At 44.1% G+C, this 19,354-nt stretch overlaps 1 protein-coding gene and 1 non-coding gene across 2 annotated transcripts in view; one reads left to right on the forward strand and one right to left on the reverse strand.

The window, feature by feature from the left end:
* Window positions 1-15,082, reverse strand: part of Lap3 (leucine aminopeptidase 3) — a 30,414-nt gene extending 15,332 nt beyond the window's left edge. Inside the window, exons 1-7 of the mRNA XM_026403073.2 lie at window positions 14,929-15,082; window positions 11,743-11,858; window positions 10,408-10,462; window positions 9,925-10,030; window positions 8,676-8,835; window positions 7,260-7,424; window positions 4,058-4,216 (exon numbers count right to left, since the gene is read on the reverse strand). Of these exons, the coding sequence (XP_026258858.1) occupies window positions 4,058-4,216; window positions 7,260-7,424; window positions 8,676-8,835; window positions 9,925-10,030; window positions 10,408-10,462; window positions 11,743-11,858; window positions 14,929-15,030 (863 nt within the window). The 5' untranslated portion in view covers window positions 15,031-15,082. The remainder of the gene's footprint in view (window positions 1-4,057; window positions 4,217-7,259; window positions 7,425-8,675; window positions 8,836-9,924; window positions 10,031-10,407; window positions 10,463-11,742; window positions 11,859-14,928) is intronic.
* A 3,717-nt stretch (window positions 15,083-18,799) lies between these two features.
* Window positions 18,800-18,883, forward strand: LOC113193461 (small nucleolar RNA SNORD103/SNORD85). Its single transcript, XR_003302144.1, has one exon. It is a non-coding gene; the product is annotated as a small nucleolar RNA SNORD103/SNORD85 (small nucleolar RNA).
* Window positions 18,884-19,354: the final 471 nt, after the last annotated feature.

Here is a 19,354-nt window from a genome sequence, read left to right on the forward strand (position 1 = left end):
ACTACTAGAAATGTTTCTATATCATAATATCAGTGCTATCTGTTTCATCTCATTGTTATGTTTTGAATAGAAGGTGTCCCCCCAAAGTTCCTGTGTTAATGTAGGAATATTCAGAGGTAAAATGACAGGATTGCAAGAGCTGTAACCTAATCAGTCCATCCTACTTTGAATGGACTGGGTAGTGATTGTAAGCATGTTGGATGTTGCTGGAGAAGGTGGGTCACTGGGGAGTGTCCTGGAAAGGTCAGTCTTTCCAGTGGCCCCTTCTCTTCCCTCTCTCTGCTTCTGGGCCACCATGTCCTGAGCAACTTCCTTCCACTACAGCCTTCTGCCATGATGTTCCACCTTATGGGGGACCCAGAGTAATGGAGTCCACTGACCATGGACTAACCTCTGAAATCATGAGCCAAAAATAACTTTTCCTCTTCTAGATTGTTCTTGTCAGATATATTGACCATGGTGACACAAACCTAACACTCATTAACTGCTGATACCTATAAAGATTGTCTTTTCAGCAGATTTTATGAATGGATCAACTTATCAAACCAAAGTTCACAGGCTATTAAAGAAAGCTAACAAGTTCAGATAGGACTGGGAGCATTCTTCTCAAACCCACATGACAGAGGTATAATCTTGCCATCTGACACCTGTACAGGTGTGTTCTAGCCTGCTGATGGCAAAATACAACCTGAGGGAGGCACAGGAATCAGGGAGTGACCTACACAAAGCCTCTGAGATAGCATTAAATATAAGAGCTGAGTTTTAATTAGCAATTAGCAAGGCAGCCTTCTAACCAACCTGTGACTGACTTCTGCTTCCCATCTTGTGAAGCAACTTGTTCCACAAGCCACGCACACAGCCAGGGCCTTCAACTTCTGCCATCTACTGACTTGTCTTGGTGACTCTTTGGAGAAGTTTCTATTCCCTTCTCTGAGGTCTGCCTTGCTTGGAAATCAGGTACTAATTCTCACTTACCTCAGAAACACTTGCTAATGAGATGGTTTGCATTTATACTTCCTTCCACCTGCCACTCTTAGCCCAAGGTGTTTTCTGGGAGCTTTGCTTCCTATGCCTACGACTAGTCAAAAAGTAGCCACCAACCAAGGATCAGGACTCATCTTTGCTATCTTTTCAAAATCATCCTAGATTTCATTCAAGCCTACTCAAAGCTACAGGAATCAAGATGCTTAGTCACAGGGTACCAGTGACCAGATGCAGGGTCCAGAGATAGATCTCAAACTACATAATTAACTGATTTTGTCCTAAGGTGCTAAGGTACTCCCATGTCTATGATGGAATGGTAGTTCATGTACTGTTAACAAACTGTGCTGAAATAAATGACTATATAGTGAGGGCAGGCAGGTGGGGGAGGAGAACTTAGGCATTTTTTCACCATATACAGAAATTCAAAGTGGATCATAGCCTAAAAAGTGAAAATTGACTTAAAAACTATAATGTCTTATAGACGAAAAAAATAGATTTTGGCATAGGCAAAAAAAAGCATGAACTACAAAAAACTGAACATATACTTCATCAAATCAAAACTTGTTCTTCTTAAGATATTACTAAAAAAAATGAAAATGCAAAGTTCAGACTGGGAAAAAAATATTCCTAACCAAATAACATCTGATAAAAGACTTATATTCAGAATATATATATATACTTTTTAAAAAACTTACAACTTTTAAGGAAAATACCCTATCAAAAAGGGTAAAAGATTTAAATACCTCACTAAAGAAGATAGATCGATGGTCAAAAAAACAAGTCAAGACAGGCTGGACATCATCAATCATTACAGAAATGCAAAGTAAACCTCAAAGAAGTATCACTGCATCCCCTGTGGCAGCATCACAAGTGGAATGATGGATCATGTCAAGAAGGGAAAGGAGCAGAAGATGTGAGTCCTGTCAGCTGAGGACTGGAATGCAAACTGGGATGACCACTTTGGTCATAGGAAAGAATGTCCTTTGAACCTGAACCTCATTGGAGAAAGGAAAACATGTGGCTACACAAAAGCTTTCAGATGATCTTGGCTTTATTCCCAATAGCCTAAAACTGGAAACAACTCAAATTTCCATCAACAGATAAATGGATAAGCAAATTTGGGTATTTCACTACACAGCAATGAAAAGGAACAAACTACTGATGTGACTGATGAAATGGATAAATACTGAAGACATTGGGCTGAGACAGCACGGAGGCCATCTATATAATTTTCTGGAACAGGCAAAACTAATCTACAATAACACAGAAAGATAACTGGCAGCCTGGAGCAGGGAGGGAGGGAATAACTGCAGAAGCATAAGAGAGTTTGGGGGTGAAGAAAATGTTTTATCTTCTCAGTATTGGTCCCTGTTGGATTCATCTGTTAAAGCTCACTTAGCCAAACACTTAGAGGGTGAATTTTACTGCATATATACTGTCATTCCCTCTGCCAGAAACCTTTTTGAGGCCCAGAATAACTCAGATCCTGCCTAAGTATCCAGCGCATCTCACCCATCTTCCCAACCTGCTCTGGTGCAGAGCCACACTGACATTCTTGCAGTACCCAGAGTTGACACTACTTCCTACTCTGCAGCCTTCCCATGTTCCCCTGCCCTAACACTCATCCCTAGTTCCTACTGAACTAATTCCTCCTGGTCTTTCACATCTTAAGTTAAATGTGATGCTTCTGCAAGGAAGACTTCTCTAAACCAAAGGAATATTTGCTGAATATTTTTAGCAAAAAATACAAATATGGATTTAAATTAACAATAAATCTCACCCTGAACATAAATATCTCCCTAAAACTATTAACACTTGATAGTATAAAACCACTACAATTAGCAAGTTTTTTTTTTTTCTTGGTACTGGAGATTGAACCCAGGGGTCCTTTACCACTGAGCTACATCCCCAGCCTTTTAAAAAATTTTTATTTTGAGACAGGGTTTCTTCCTAATTTTATTTGCTGTCGTGTTTTATATATACTTTAGTATATATAAAATGGTGTAGCATTTGCTACACCATAAATATATATACATATCTTGAAATCTTTTTCTGATGGGCTACACAATGAAAAGCATTTGGAGACCAATGTTCAAAGAAGAGAAGTTGAAGCTGGAGGTGAGTTAGTAGTAGAGTATATGCTTAGCACATGAGAGGCTCTGGGTTTGATTTCAGCACCAAAGGAAATGAAAATACAAAAACAAAAGAGAGAACAGAACATTCATGTTTTACATGGAGTTTCTGAATGGTTGCAAAAATGTACTGGGGAATTTGTTTTTTTGTTGTTGTTCTTCAGCAGCATTCTCCAAAGCAGTTTCCCTGGAACATGACTTCCAGAATCAAGATTCTTACAAAAGAAAATTCAGAAAATGTGACATTCTGTGCCCTGAGAAGTTCTGTAGCTAAAGAAAACAAAAACAAACCTCATTTGGTTTATTTAACCTAGTTTTCTGGCCAACTCACTCTTTTTATGCTCACAGTCACCAGCATCCCTGACAGTCATATTCTGTGGCAGATGATTCCCATAGAAAATACCAAAATACACCGTCTTCTCTAATTCAGCCCCTTATTGGCTGGAATAACCCGAGGTGGCTTCCACTTCTAAGGAACTTATGGTTCAGTCAGATTAATGGGAGTGGACTGTTCTGCAGCAGGAAGCAACTAAAGCAAGCCAAGGGAAGGCAGGGGATGGCAGCGGCAGCCGCACTGTCTGTGCAGTAAGCCTTGCCAGGGAAAATCAGAGTGGGACACAGAGATTTGAAGATATTTTAAAGAGAGACCTGATTTTCACTTCTGGCTCTAATTCTTAGTTATGGGTCTCTGAACAAATTACTTAATATCTCTGAGTCACGGTTCCCCTATAAGCTGGCTACTGTAGAATGTCCATGATAGCCAGCTTATAGGGGTAAGACTGAGCCAATATATGTAAAATGCCTATGTCTAACACATATGAGCATTTCATAACTGGGAGCATAATATGACCAAATACCAAGCTTATGAATCAAATTAAGCACTAAAAAGAGCACACCAAACATTCACCAAAATACAAAGCTCAGATACCCCCCTCGAGTACCTGTCAAAAGTGATTCCCTTCCCAACAAACACCAGGGGCGGCTCCCCCGCGTCGGGGCTGCCTTTGTAGTGGATTTCCAAGAAGACTGGAGGCTCGTCGGACCCTTTGGCTACACTTAGGAATGAACCCATTTCCTGTTCCTCAATCCAAGACTTGGGTCTATAGGGTAGAAAGGGGAATAAAAGCACATATACGGTTACCTTTATTTCAAAATAATTCAGAAAAGCTCAAAAGTATGTTTCAAAGTGTAATATATAAGCTCTTAAAGTATCTCACGGGGCAGGAGGTATAGTTCAGGGGTAGAGCACTCGCTCCCAAGCATGAGGCCCTGAGTTCAGGGAAAACAAATCACACACAGTAAGGCTTTGATTATCACATCTGATCATTTATTTCCTGTATATTCTTGGGCAAGTCACTTGATCCTGAGCCAATTTGCTCATCTACATGAAGTTAAGGATTCCTCAATCAAAAGACTTTAGCATTCTTAGGAGAATTTATACATGATAACTAATACAGTTCAGATAATAATGTCAATAAATAAATAAATAAATAGATAGATAAATAAATAAATAAAAACGCTCCCCCAACCTACTCAGTCAAAAAATTAATAAATAAATACGCTCCCCCAACCTACTCAGATGTTTCTAAAGATTTAATTTATAAAAGATGAGACTAGCAAGGCCCTGAGACCACAAGGGTGCATAAAAAGAGCTAAGATGCTCATTATTTTTGCTATTTCTAAAAATGCCCCCTCCCCAAATCAATCAACTAACAAAAACCTAACAAGGCTATACTACTCTTCCTGGAGTAAAATAACCTACTTATTTGCTCTTTTAGAAATGCTGGAGTTCTCTTTTCAACAATGTCACACTATTTCTCACAGCTGTAACTGACATTTGAGATGTCTCTAAAGTAGGAAAATAAGTTATTCTTATTTAATTAGCACAGGATCGATGAGACTAATGAAATAGAAACATTTCTCAGTGCAAACTGGAAAATTGACACCATATTGCCACTTTCTATGCTAAAGGTACAAAGGGCTTTGTGTTGATTTCTGGCCACAGTAATGAGGCCTCCACTGCCAGACAAACCAGCAACAATCCTTTCCAAGGAATATTTTGGCACTTGCCAACCATTTGTCAGAAGTATAAAACTAGGATTGCCAAAAATGTCAAAGGAAAAATAATTTTTAAAAAATAAAATAAACGTGTCAAAAGAAACGAGGCTGTACAATATAGGCATGTTAGTCACAAACTCAGGACTTGATGTTTCATTAAGTCCGGCCCTTCTGGAAGAATTGTCTTCTTTGTTTCTTTAATGGAGATGCACCTACACTGGACAAGGTGTGGTGCAGCTATGTCTCAGTTTAATGAGTCATTTGCCACCCACACATGCATCCTCATCAACTCTTGCCTTTGCTCATCCATAAGCCTTGCTATTCCCAAGGGGCCACGGTTCACCTGCTTCCCCACCTGAAATGCCCAGCCCCATTCTCGTTGGTTAACTCCTGAGCAACCATCAGGGCTCTGCTTAGGCTGCATGTTCTTCCACAGGCCTCCCCGTCCTCCCTTCCCCAACCTGGTCCTTCCAATGAGATCCTCCCTTCTTTGAGGACAAGGAGCACCACTGTGTGCACTCATTTGCCAAATTCCCTGGCACGGTGGAGGTGCTATCACTGATGTGTGGTAGCATCACCAGTATTTTCTGACATGAAGTACGTCTGGTGTCTTCTCTTGTAAGACAAGGAACAGTCTGCCACAACCCCTCTACAGAGGCTACGTACTGCGGCAGGTTAAATTTATATGAACCTTTCTGTTCTAGCAAGCTCTAAATCCTGGGCTTTTTATACAACATTTTCTTTCTTTTTAATGTATTTTTTTTAGTTGGACACAAAACCTTTGTTTTTATGTGTGCTGAGGATCAAACCTTTATTTCAAAGTATGTTTAAAAGTGTAATATAGGGGCTGGGGATGTGGCTCAAGCGGTAGCGCGCTCGCCTGGCATGCGTGCGGCCCGGGTTCGATCCTCAGCACCACATACAAACAAAGATGTTGTGTCCACCGAAAACTGAAAAATAAATATTAAAAAAAAAAATTCTCTCTCTCACTCTCTCTTTAAAAAAAAAAAAAAAGAAAGAAAAAAGTGTAATATATAAGCTCTTAAAGTATCACATGGGGCAGGAGGTCACGCATACTAGGCAGCCACTCTACCATTGAGCCATAACCTCAGCCCTATAATGTTTTCTTCACTGTCTAGACCATAGGGGCTTTCCTGAAAAAGATGAATTCTAATCACAATTAACTACTGAAGAATTCTTTTAAACCTGAGAAACTACTTTGATAGTGAAGAATTCTTTAAACACAACAAATATCTGTTAGTTTATTTTAATCATAAATCCCCAAACACTCAAACTTGGGCTGCATACAGGGCTGTGGGGAGATTCCAGGAGATTCCAGAAGCTGGGGGAGCTGGACGTTAATAGCCCAGCTCTGACCATGGCTCTCAGCAGGCCTGGGAGCACCATCCTGCAGTCCAGCCAAGGGACTCCACGAGACACAAATTCTCATTCAATAACAAGTAAGGAATAATACATTCTTCACTTGTGTCAAAAAGATAGGAAGAACTCACCAAAACAAGAAAGTAAATACGTATGTTCCTTGAAAAGTTAATCAGAGTAACCATTTGGTCCAGAGATTACATTTTTGCTACAGACCCAAGAGAAATTAAACAAGTCCACACAGAAACTTGTTCACAATGATCAGATTGTACCCAAAAGGTGGAAGTAACCTCCAAAGTCTGTCAACTGATGGCTTCAGGGGACAGGGAAATGAAGAGTGATTGCTAATGGTAAAGGGTTTCCTCAGGGGGTCATAAAAGTGTTCTTGACTTAGTCATGGTAGCCCACTCTGAATATACTACGAATCACTATCACTTTATGTGGCACGTGAATTCTGTCTAAACAAAGCTGATACAAAACATGGACACCTCGACATGAGTAGGAAGTCACAGCACTCTCTCACAGGCAAGGAAAGACAGACACAAGGAACCTCAAATGAGCCCTGTCCCAGCTTGTGGGGCTGCTGGTGGTTATCTGGCCTCTATGGTCTTCAGTTATTCCTCTGAATGGAGAGGGAGCTGGATTTAGGATCTCAAAGGCTCCTGTGTGTAGCATCCCAAAGTCTACAATGTAATCCTGAATTACCTGATGTGGACCTCTGTTTTACTACTAGCACTTTTGAGATTCTTCTCAATAATCTCGGCAAATCTGGTTGGTGTCATCTCATTGGCTGGAGTTTCCATCAGCTGGCGGGCCAAGTTCTGCCCAGAAGCAAAGAGGACTCCTTTCTGCCAGGCCTCCTCATCCCCACTGCAGAAAAAAGCAGAGCTGCTGGTCAATGACCCACAACACTGACCTGTGGCCAGGAGAGGCTCTTATCCACAACAAACAAGAGGAGGACAACAGATGGAAACTGGCTTGACACACAGGACCTGGTCTGTTCTCTGTGACGTGACCCAGGCAGCTGGCAGTGCAGTGAAGAGCTGGAGAACAGGCCCTGGTGAGGGCCTGGGGACACTTGGCCGGGCAGTCCACTTCAGAATCCTCCCTAAACAGAAAGGGGCTGCCCAGATGGGTCTTTGAAGCTAAAAATCTACCACAGAAACTGAGGGAGGGGCTTTCTGTTTTGTTCTCCTTCCCTGCCTTGCAGATAGCGCAGTCCCAAGTGCTAATCACCAAGCAGGCAAAGCAACCACCTGGATGTGGAACTGAGGCTCTGCCGCCTTCTTTTACCTGGGTCAGGGCTCTAAATCCCAACGAAGTCCCCGATAGTAAGGATCAGCTTTAGAAAAGAACACACGTGGGCCCGTGGTTCATGATCCTAGAGCTCTTCTTGTGCACAAGAGCTAACAGTGTGGAGATGGGTAAAAGAACAGTTGACAGCTCAGTGGGTCACCATGCGTCACATATGACACACTTCACACTTTGTCTCTGGGTTAAGAGTACAACTCCCCAGAGATTTCAACTGCTTAACTGAGGTCACTGTGAGTTAAGTGGCAGAGCCAGGACTCAAACCAGGTTGACCACTACAGAGCCCTTTTCTCCAGCACCAGCTGTGTCAGGGTCACCCCTGCCCTCACGGCTCCCCATACCTAAGGTCTCTGATCTTCTCTCCCAGCAGTGACCTTGTCTCCCAGGTTCTAAGACTGAAATGCAGGAGGTGCTCAATGATCCACCGAGCCACCCCCGTGCCAGACCACAGGGCCAAAAACCAGTTCCCTTCACCCACGTAGCTCTGGCATCAGTCCAATGCCAGTGGATGCCAACTCAATGGAAATGATATGGACTGAAACCCACTGGGACACGTCTGCATGTCGTTCCTTCCTCCCCACTCCCCCACATTACAGATTCCCAGTGTCCAGCAAGGGTGGAGGAGCACATGACAAAGGCTAGAGCAGAGCCTGGGGACAGTTATCACACATTAAAATGGCTGGGGCCATGGGAAGGTTAGGGACAGAGCACACAGCAGCGCCTGCCACTGAGAAGCAGGCAGCTCCCGTCCAAAAGACCACACTGTCGGACACCGGACAGCACCACCGCGCCTCGGTTTCCCTCCCTCACCTTCCGTGGAGCTTCGCAGACACTGCCATCTTCTTTTTCTGCTTTAGGTCATCGTATTCATAGAGACCGAGCACCGCTCCTTCTGCGGCCGCCTGAGCATCTCCACAGGGATCCACCTCCACAGAGGAGAGCTCCAGGTCCTGAATCTGCCTGCAGCCGGCTGCAGAAGGACAGAGGAACCGGGGAACGGAAGTCAGCGAGACACTGGAGGAGCAGAAGGCAGTGTGTGGGCAGTGTGCTGAGGAAGCACCGGGCTTCCAACCCCAGTGTGACAACTCTAGTCCTCCATTTCCTCCTCTTAAAACGAGGCCGGGGCGCACCTCACAGGCAGCGCCGAGCACAGGCCCTCAGATCACCGCAGGGCTCCTCACACAGGGAGACCCCTCAGAGAGAAGCAGCAGTACCAGGGTCATTTCTGACCACCAGAGCTTCCGGACAAAGAGTTTCCCAACCACCAGGGCTTCCCCAGTTAAGAAGGACAGAGAAAAGATGACCATGAGATTGCACCTGAGCAAAGTCCATTATTAACACAGCATTTTATTAAGATCGTGTCAGCAAAAACTCTCATATAAAAATTATGAGAACCCTTAACATGAACTTTGAAAGTAAGTTTAACAAGCTTTTATGATACACACAGGGCCAGGTGTTAATCAAGCCCATTCCTGCTGCTCCAGCACGGATCTCAAAGACCTCAGCCACAGTCTCTGAGGTGAAGGCTCACTGCTGCTCAGCTGAGGTGACTCAACAGCGTCCACCTCAACTCTTTCAAGCCATCCACCCGACAAACTGGGACCAGCACACAGCTTTTGAGAGTGATGAATAAGCACCCCACATTCTGCTCCCATTTTCTCTGAGTTGTACATATATGACTCGCTGTTACTTAAAAGCTGGGCAACACCAGGGGAGAATTACAAAGAGGAAAAAAATCCACATGCCGAAATTTCTGGTAAAATACAGTTCTAAGGCCAATACTATAAAAGTGAACAGATGATAGTAAAACCTCCAATATTAAGTATTTGAGAAATATTAACTATGGAGAAATATTAACAACAAAAATTTCATAAGCTAACCTCTATATCCTTCTTAGAGGGAAACATTCAAAAAGTGGAAATTGAGTTTGTTAAGGTGAATTACTTCTGTGCAAATGTGATAAGGGTAGAGATGGAGAAAGGACAAAAGAAGGAGAAGACAGTCTTAAAGAGTGGACTCGAGAACCTTGACCAGTATTAAACTTAAAAAGTAAAGTAACCTGCGACAGCAACTCTGATGTTTTCTTTGCCTTCATGCCAGTTCTCCTGGTCATCGACGCCAGCTGACCTTTTGCCTAGGCCGACTACCACCACGCTGGGGAAGTCCTGTTCCACAGAAACACACCATCAGCCACTGTGTTTCTTGAAAGTGCTCATTTCCAGCAGAGAGACTCACTGAGCTCCCACACTATCACTTTATGCTTGGCACCTTTTACAAGGTGTGTCTGATAGAGTGAGGATAATCCTGCAAACAATTCTATGTAAGACAGAGTCATGCTGGACAAAGCCTTCAGACTGAGGAACACAAGACCGGCAGTAGAGGACACGCCTCTTTATAATCTTAAATGATAGTTCTGCTTAACGTTGGAATAAAACTATATAATCCAACACAAAATTCTTAGCATGACTGGGCACCTTTGGTACAAGGCACCCAGAGGTGATCTTACTGAGGGTTCACAAGGCACATCATCATCATCTCATACCTGATGCAGACCATAAAACGTTCGGGTTTTGCCTGTCTTCAGAGGTGGTCCAGATCTAAACCAAAAAGAAATAATTGTTTTGGAAATTTTCAGTTTGCTCTGTTTGCCTGGAAAGTAATATATACATACCTTTAGTAATATCATAATATTCTGCTAACTGCTTTTGTGGACGTTGTTTCATTTGTACTTTTACAGAACGTTCTCAGCTCGGATTTCCTAGATGCAGTACTTCTAACTCTAGCTCAAAAACTGTAGCAAACTTTCAGATTAGAGTTAACACAAATTTACTTAAAGCAATGGAAGCAATGCTGGCGCCACTGCACAGGGGATCTAAGCACTGGATGTGAGCACTGGATGATGGCTGGACTGAAAGACTCTCCAATCTTTCTACTAAATGACACAGCACACCAACACAACACCATGGTACCCGAGTGGCTGACTTGACAGCAGTGTGCCTGGTTTAGAGGATGTCTACAGATGGGAGACAGGGCAGTTTCTTATAAAAGGAATACTAAAGTACAGCCAGGGGCATGAGAAGTGCTGTGGTTCGACAGTCAGGAGGTCAGGGAGATCTGTACTATAGCAGTTGGCTTTTGGATTAATGACTTAAGCACATGAGAAGGTTCTGGCTACTGGTGAAGGACTAATTAGCTAAGAGGAGCTGCAGATTCTGTAACATCCATTAATTAATTATTAGACTGCATCTAGTAGATTCAAACAGGCTATCTATAATCTGAATAGTATGAAGCTGCAGTGGCTTTTAATGACACTTCTGTTTTTGCCAAAAGGAACCTGCAGCTCCAATGTCTCTCTAGTTCCTATAGAGCCTAGCTAATCTAAGAGTGGTGGGAATCCCAGGCCCCTCCCAGACTTACTGAATTACAGTCTGCATTCTTACTACATCTTTGGGTAATCCAGTTGTACTTTTAACTTTTGAGAAGCCTTCAAGCTCCAGGCACAAAATAAAAAAGGTAGAACCTTTATGCTGCTTTTTAACTATTAGTTAAAGGACACAGAGAGGCTGGGGGGAAGGGAGGGAATAAGGAAAGTGAATTTGAGCCAAGAAGGTGGGTTGAGGAAATCTGGTATTTTCCAGATCCTTCAGGATTTGTCCTCCACACTAGGTCTGTGACTGGGTTGGAAACCATCTGACTTCCCAGAACTGCAGACCCACCCATACTGAAAGGCAAAGTGACAAAGGCCTTCCAGACTTGCACTTTCACTTCCACCAAGAATTTCCTGGCCCGGGTGTTTCTACCTACAGTACACCACAGAAAAATATCCCCCTTTGATTTGGGGAACTTTTAGGAACTGGGACCCCCAGGTAACACTTACACATTCAAAATCTCTCTCAGCTTTCCAGCCACCAATTTATCAAAGTTCTCTCCTGCACTCGTAAACTGTGGCACATCCTCTTCTCTGTCTCTGGAATAGATTCCTAAAACAAGGCCCTGAGAACAAAGCAAAAAAGATGAGTATAATTGGAGTAGATGCCTCAGCGGGGTTCAGGAGTCCCTGAGTTCTAGAAATTCCAGAAGGAGTACATAATTCCACCAAAACTGTGCCCTCAATGAAGACAGAAAAACAAAACCAAAAAAGCAGCAGCCATGACCAATATATGCACTCCACCTGCCTCAGTGATTCAAATTCCTACAGAGACTCTGGGTCCCATGCCTTGTCTTGCATGGTCACCCCCAGAAAAGAACTCTGCTTTCACACAAAGCAGAAAGGGGTTTATTTATTTATTTATTAAATATTTTAGTTTTCAGTGGACACAACATCTTTATTTTATTTTTATGTGGTGCTGAGGATCGAACCCAGCACCCTGTGCATGCCAGGCGAGCGCGCTACCGCTTGAGCCACATCCCCAGCCCCAGAAAGAAAGGGGTTTAAAAAAAAAAAAAATCCAGTTGTCACCAAGTTAGACCCTGAAGGGCTTCTGAACATATTATTCCATAATATGCTGCCCTGGCATATAAATTACTTTGAGCTGTTGGCACCTGAGAGACAGACAATGTAGGCAGGGCTCTCAAAAATCCCCCTTTCTTACCTAAAAGCAGGGCATGAAATTTCTTCATAAGAGAGGTGCCCTCACTAAACTAGGGAGAGCATTCTCATCACCACCAGCTGGAAGTTAATGCCAAAATGAACCTATACAAACAAACCTGCTGAAATACGCCTTATCTTCCATTAGCACCCAATATATTTCCCAGTGCCTATCCCAAATGACAAGACAAAGGCCAACCTCCTTCCTCTTGTCATACCCCCACGCTTCATTTTTCTTTGTTTAAAAAGGTATAAAACTGCAAGGTTCAGTGGCCCAAGCCTGTAATCCTAGCTATTCTAGAGGCTGAGGGGGATCACAAGTTCAAGGCCAGCCTGGCAACTGAGCAATACTCTATTTCAAAATAAAAATGTAAAAAGGCATGGAGATGCAGCTCAGTGGTAAAGCATCCCTGGGTTCAATTCTTAGTACCAGAAAAAGAAAAAAGAAAGATAAAAAGCTTTGGGGCTTAATGCTTCTCCAGGTCTTCATTTTCTTCTGCAGGATCCTATGTACATGTAAAAATATCAAATTAAATTGCACGTACCTTAGGTCAGTGTCAGGCCTACTTTCTTAGACTCAACCATGGAACTGAGGGCAGAAGAGAGTCTGTTTTTCCTCTCCTATAACCATCAAATGCAAATCTTAAGACATTCTGCCATTACAGGTTGAGCATCCCTTATCTGAAATGCTTGGGACCAGTCTGACTTCAGATTTCTTTTGCTTTTTTTCAATATCTGGGATGGAACCCAGGGCCTCCCATGTGCTAAGCAAGTGCTTACCATTGAGCTATAACCCATCCCTTTTTATTTTTTAAGACACAGTCTACATTGCTCAGATTGGCCTCAAAATTGGGATTTCCTGCTTCAGCCTCCAGAGCAGAGTAACAGGCATGAGCTACCACCCAAGATTTTTGCTATTTTTGTTTGTTTTTTAATATTTCTCAAGAATGGGACCCAAGTCTAAACCTGACATTCACTTGTTTCATATACACATAGCTTGAACGGATTTTGGAAAATTTCAGATTTCAGATTTTTGAATAAGGGATGTTCAACCTGTATTCATGGTACTCTGGTCAACTCAGACTGAAAGACAAGAAGTTAGCAACTTACGGGAGGGGCAGAACAGAGGGTTCTGCCAAGCACTTGGTGGCAATATTCCTTCATCTTTACAAGCCCCTGGGCCCCAAAACTCAGAAGTAAACCCAGTGCTTTTCGCTTTTACAAAGACTTTAAAAAAACAAAACATTTCGTTTGCCTTAGGGCCACTCTGAGGTAAAAAGAACATGCATGCACTATTGCACTATATTTCCCACTTAACAAGATAAGGAAACTGAAACCTAGTGGGACACACTAGCCCCTGGATGGTAGAACTGTGTGAAAATCCAGATAACTTCTTCCTGTCCTTGGTCCTTCTCACAAAGCCACATAGGCACTTAGATTAAATACCACCCTGTCTGTCTTTCTCACCAAAGAAAATACACTTTCCTTGGCACTGATAACTCTGCCAGGTTCTCACCTTCCTAAGTCTGCACACTCCCATAGACCAAATGGAGAACCTAGGAGTTAGGTCACTGTTACAGGCTCAGTATTGGAAAGAGCACTGAAGAAATGTGTGGTCCCTCTGTCATCTGTTGATACCTCCAGGAGACCTGTCTCAAGCCCCATCTAGAGAATTCTTCACCAGGGAGAGTCATTTCTTTCTGATTCTCCGGCATAACTCCCAAGCTTGTGCCCCTTCCACCGAGCCACTCCTCTTTCCAGATGTTTCAGACCTGAATTGCCTAATATGAAGGATCACTCTAATTTCTCAGGGCCCAATTAGGTGGAGCAGCCTTTTCTTCTGGAAAATGCTTTTCTTTTAATTTCACGAAATAACGCGTCTCTCGGCAGCGCCCTTTTCCCTAGAGAGGATCTCGTTTCCTCTAGAAACACGTTCAGGGAAATTGCTCCCAGAGGCCCTGTTTTCTGACCCTTGACTGCAGCAAGGAGGTCTTGGTGTGCAGCCCAGGCCCTGAGGCTGGCTGACTCTGGGACCTCTGCTGACATTTGGGACAATAATGTCACCATCCCTTCTTAGTCACGTCCAGAACTAAAAAGATGATGAATGAAATAAGCGCATGTCATTTTTGAAGCTCAGTGAGAGGGAGAAGGCTCAGTAAAGTGCGATCGGTAAATGGTAGCGGCAGCTATTCTTTTGCCCAGGGTTCAGAACCAGGCACTCCCCGGACAAGAAGGAAGATCGCGCCATCAGAAGACAGCAGACTGGGAAATCTCCGGGGAAGGGGGCACCGGCGACCCCACCCCAGCCCCTGCCAAGGCCGATCCTGCAAAAGGAGGGAACTTTTCATTTTAGTCGATTTGTGTAACTTGGCGCAGAAGCCGCACACGCCGCGGCCTGGGCCCGCCCTGCCCCGCACCCAGGTCGCCCGCAGGCAGTCCTCCCGCGGTGGCCACGGAGCAACTGCCGCCTCTCACCTTCGTCATGTCGGCGGTGGCAAGACTCCGGCCCCGGAGACAACTCACTCCCAGACGCCGGAGAGCAACTCGCCCGACTGCCGGAAGAGGCAGCAAGAACATCTTTTCAGCGCTGCCCCTTGCGCCGCCCTCCAGCGAGCACGTGGCGCAGGGAGGGACGGCGCGCGCCTGGGGGCGGGTCCACCGGGGTCGCCGGGCGCGCGCGTGGGAGCCGGACAGGTGCAAGGGGGCGGGGCTCTCGGCGCGCGGCCTGGTGCGCGCCTCCGGGCTGCGGCTGGGCCGAGCCGGCGCGCGCCGGGGGGCGGGGTGAGTGGGTGCGCCCTGGACCGGGCGGGAGCGCGCTGGAACAGTGAGCGGTGCTGGGGGAACGCGCGGCTTTGGGGACCGGCTTAGTATTGGAAAGAGCACTGAACTATTGTTGTGATCCCTGGGACCAAGACAGGAGGGTCCTAGACCCGGCTTTAGGGTCCCGACAGGCCTCTGTAGAGGGGCGGAGCTGCATGTGACGTCCCTCGAGAGGCGGCCTGGAGGCGGAGCGAGCGCTGCAAAGCTATTAGGGAACCCGCGGAGTGCGACAGGGCACCAGCGCTTGTTGTCACGGTTGCAGTACACTCAACTGGATGGGGAAGACACTGGCTCTGAGTTATTTTTATTGCTGTCCTTGCTTGTGAACTTTCATGTGGTTCAAGGATGCAGCACTGTTAAGGCAGTTGGCCCAAATTCTGTTTTTGAAAATAGGACCTAATGTTTTAATATAGCTTTAGTTTTTGAAAGCGTTTGAAAAATTTCACTTACAAAAAAAAAAAATACACGACTGCATACAACTCTGGGAACCCAGGAAAGCACAAAGAGGGATACAAAAGATAGCTTTAATATTAAACTAATGTCTTATCATAATTTTAGCTGAATCTTTGATTTCAACTCTGGGAGCAGGTGGAGGGAAGGGACACATCAGCAAAGCGAGCAGAGGCTGCCAAAGTCTCTGTTGCGACAAGGAAATACATCTGTTCCACTGCCTGAGGGTTGGACATAGGCAGAGCAGAGATTTGATCGCCCTATCTGGAAGACTGGGCAGGATGGCACTGGTTGTTGGCTAGAACTTCCAGCGTCTATGTAGTTAAAGTGGGATCATCCAGCAAATCCCAAGTTTTCAAGGTGCTTTTACTGTGTTTTTCTGTTAAAAAAAAAAAAACGAGGGGTAAAATGGTATCTATAACAGTGTCCCTATCCTCAAGGACTTCATTATAAAGTAAGAGTAAGAAAACTGACTTTTTTAGGGTCTTAAACTGGGCCTTATAATTAAATTGGCATAAGACAAACAAGAGAAAAGCATATAAATTTTATTTAAAAATTTGCATATACCTGGGACCTCACAGGGAAATGAGGACCTGAAAAGTAATTCAGTACTTATATTGTAGGTTGCACAAAGTAATCATTGTGAAAAACAATTAAATATACATGGAAGCCAAAGGAACGTAGGATTAATTCCACAAGGATAGATGATGCAGATTTCTCTTTGCTCGACTTCTTGTCTCTGACCATAGTGCTCTCTTCTTCCTGGCATGGGGGGAGCATCATTCACAAGTGAGTTTTAACTCACTTTCAGAAAGAAAAGGTGAGGCCAGAGAGCCCTTTTGCATTTGTTGTTTTTCAACAGCCTTTGGCTCAAAATAATCTTTATGTCAAAGTGATGTATTTTGGGTTGTCATATTCTGCTATCCTTAATTATCTAGTAAACATAAGATAGTTTTAAGAAAGAAATTTTAATAAGACTTATACAGTTGGGCTGGGGATGTGGCTTAAGCGGTAGCGCGCTCGCCTGGCATGCTCAGGGCGCTGGGTTCGATCCTCAGTACCACATAAAAATAAAATAAAGATGTTGTGTCCACCGAAAACTAAAAAATAAATATTAAAAAATTCTCTCTCGGGCTGGGGATGTGGCTTAAGCGGTAGCGCGCTCGCCTGTCATGCGTGCTGCCCGGGTTCGATCCTCAGCACCACATACAAACAAAGTTGTTGTATCCGCCGAAAACTAAAAAATAAATATTAAAATTCTGTCTCTCTCAAAAAATAAAAAAAAAATTAAAAAATAAAAAATTCTCTCTCTCTTTAAAAAAAATTTTAAAAAAGACTCATACAATTATATGAGGGTATATGAAATGGCTTGAACCTGGAGTGTCCCCCCAGGCCTGTGTGTCAAGACCTGTGTGTCAAATGCCTGGCCTCCAGCCTTCGGGGCTATTGGGAGTTGGTGGACCCTTTAGGAGGTGGGGTCTGGTGGGAAGAAGTTGGTCACTGGGTGTGTGGTTTTGAGGGGGATATTGGGCCCCTGGTTGTGTCCTGATTGCCACTAGGTGAATAGATCTCTTCTACTAATTGCTGCTGCCATGGTATGGCCTAAAATGACAGAGCCAAGTGACCATGGCCTGAAACCTCTGAAACTATGAGCCAAAATAAGTCTTTCCTCCTATGGTTATCTCAGGTATTTGTCATGGGGATGGGAAGGAGTTCTTTCTGTGTCCACTTCATTGCTTGACCAGGGCCATATCTTCCAGGAAACTTTCCTGACCTTCCACAACTAGGTTATGTGCCACCCTGTGCTCCCAAAGGAGCCTACCTCAAAGTGTAGTCACCTTATTCTCTTTGCCCCTCCCTCCCCCCAGGCATCTTGGGGCCTTGGCTTTCATCTTGGAATATTCAGTTCCTAGATTTAGGGTCTAGATTGTGCCTAGTTGCTGTGAGAGGTGCTCAGAAGATGTTTGAAAGAATGCATGATCAAGGTCTAGTGAAGGTAGCGTTGGTAATTAAAGAATTGGTGTCGCTTGTGGCTTTCAGATAATAAACATGCACACACACAGCTCCAAATGAGCCAGCAGAATGAGAAGGACAGAGATGATTGAGGGCCACAAGATCGGGAAGAGCATGTGGGAAGGTTTAGGCTTGGCTTGGGGTGGAGATGTTAGAACTGCCTAGAATAAAAGGTGGATATAAACAGGATGATGCTGGGTTAAACAGGATCTTGAAAGGCTGGAAGTGAAGTTTATTGTGGATGTGGGAGTCAACAAGGAACCAATGATGCTCTTTGTAGAAGCTGGGACAATGTACAATTGATGGACATTTCTGTCCAGGGAAGAGAAAAACTAGTTTGTCTCCATTTGCCTGTTGATTTCAGTAATTCTCTTTTGAACCCAGCATAACAACTATTTGATTCTGTTATGCCAGATTCGTGGGACCCCAATAGACCTCCGGGAGCCGAATCCGATGCAAGCACACCAGAGTCTTTATTGCAAGCTTGAGCCTGGACTTACAACCGTTCCCGACGCAGCGGTCCCAGGGAGTGAGTTCCAGTCCTTTGTTCAGTGAGATTTTATAGATTTTTGGGGATACTCTATGCATCACAACATCACACAGCAAATCATTCCATACTGCAGGAAAATCAAACAACAACTCTTAACATTGATTAGCACATTCGCTGGCGGGAACAATTTGGGTAGGGGTGATTGGTTAATACAAGAGAGGGATTCCTTTGAACTGATTGGTTTAGGCCACGAGGGGTGTATGTGCTAAACTATATGGTTTCCCAACATGTTATCAACCACCAAAAACTACTGGGGGGGTCATCTGGCATTCCAGGTATTTTCCCTGTCTCATGCTGATTGGAGGTTGCTAGGGGGGTTGCTATGGGTCCTCACCTAGCCTAACTGAGTCAGGGACACCTGGCGCCTCAGACCTCTCCTGTTTTTTACAGACAAACAACTCAGCAGGGTAGGTATGTGCTTAGGAGTGCTCTGTGGGTTTTTCCAAGGACAAGGGTCACGCCCTCTTCCTTAGGACAGGCCTTGAGGTAGAAGCTGCTGTTATTTATTTATTTTTTGGCAATGATGACCCACTTGCCCTCACTGAGAACAGAGTTCAGTAATGAGAATCTTTATTTATTTTTTTAAATGGAATCACATTAGTTTCTCAATTCCTTCATGAGTGAAATAAAATCTTTGACATGTGTTCATCTTTATTTCTCTATCAGAGTCAGGATTTTAAATTTTTGGAAAGATTATCTTCTAATAAGCTAGCTGGAGGCATGACTTTCTGATGGAACTTGGTAGCTGACTCCATTTGAGAAATGAAAGGTGGAATCGGCTAGATAAAGCCTGTGGGTGTGGGAGACATACCCAAGTGCAGTGTTTAGGGTCCTAACCCCTCCTTACTGCTTAGAAGGGAGATGCTGTGAAGGCAAGCTATTTGGGGTGGTTATTACATACTTCAGGAATGGGACATTGAAGGGGAAGCAAGTGGGAAAAAAATGTCCAGTGGGGGCTTGAGATGAAGATACAGACTTGCCCAGGGTGAGTTCTACAGCCAACAGATGGGATAGTTTCCCTAAGTGAGCCATCACAAGCAAGATAAGCAAGGGAATGGAAAAAGCTAA

The sequence above is a fragment of the Urocitellus parryii genome, chromosome 10 (assembly GCF_045843805.1).
Source record: "Urocitellus parryii isolate mUroPar1 chromosome 10, mUroPar1.hap1, whole genome shotgun sequence".
NCBI classification, from domain to species: Eukaryota; Metazoa; Chordata; class Mammalia; order Rodentia; family Sciuridae; genus Urocitellus; species Urocitellus parryii.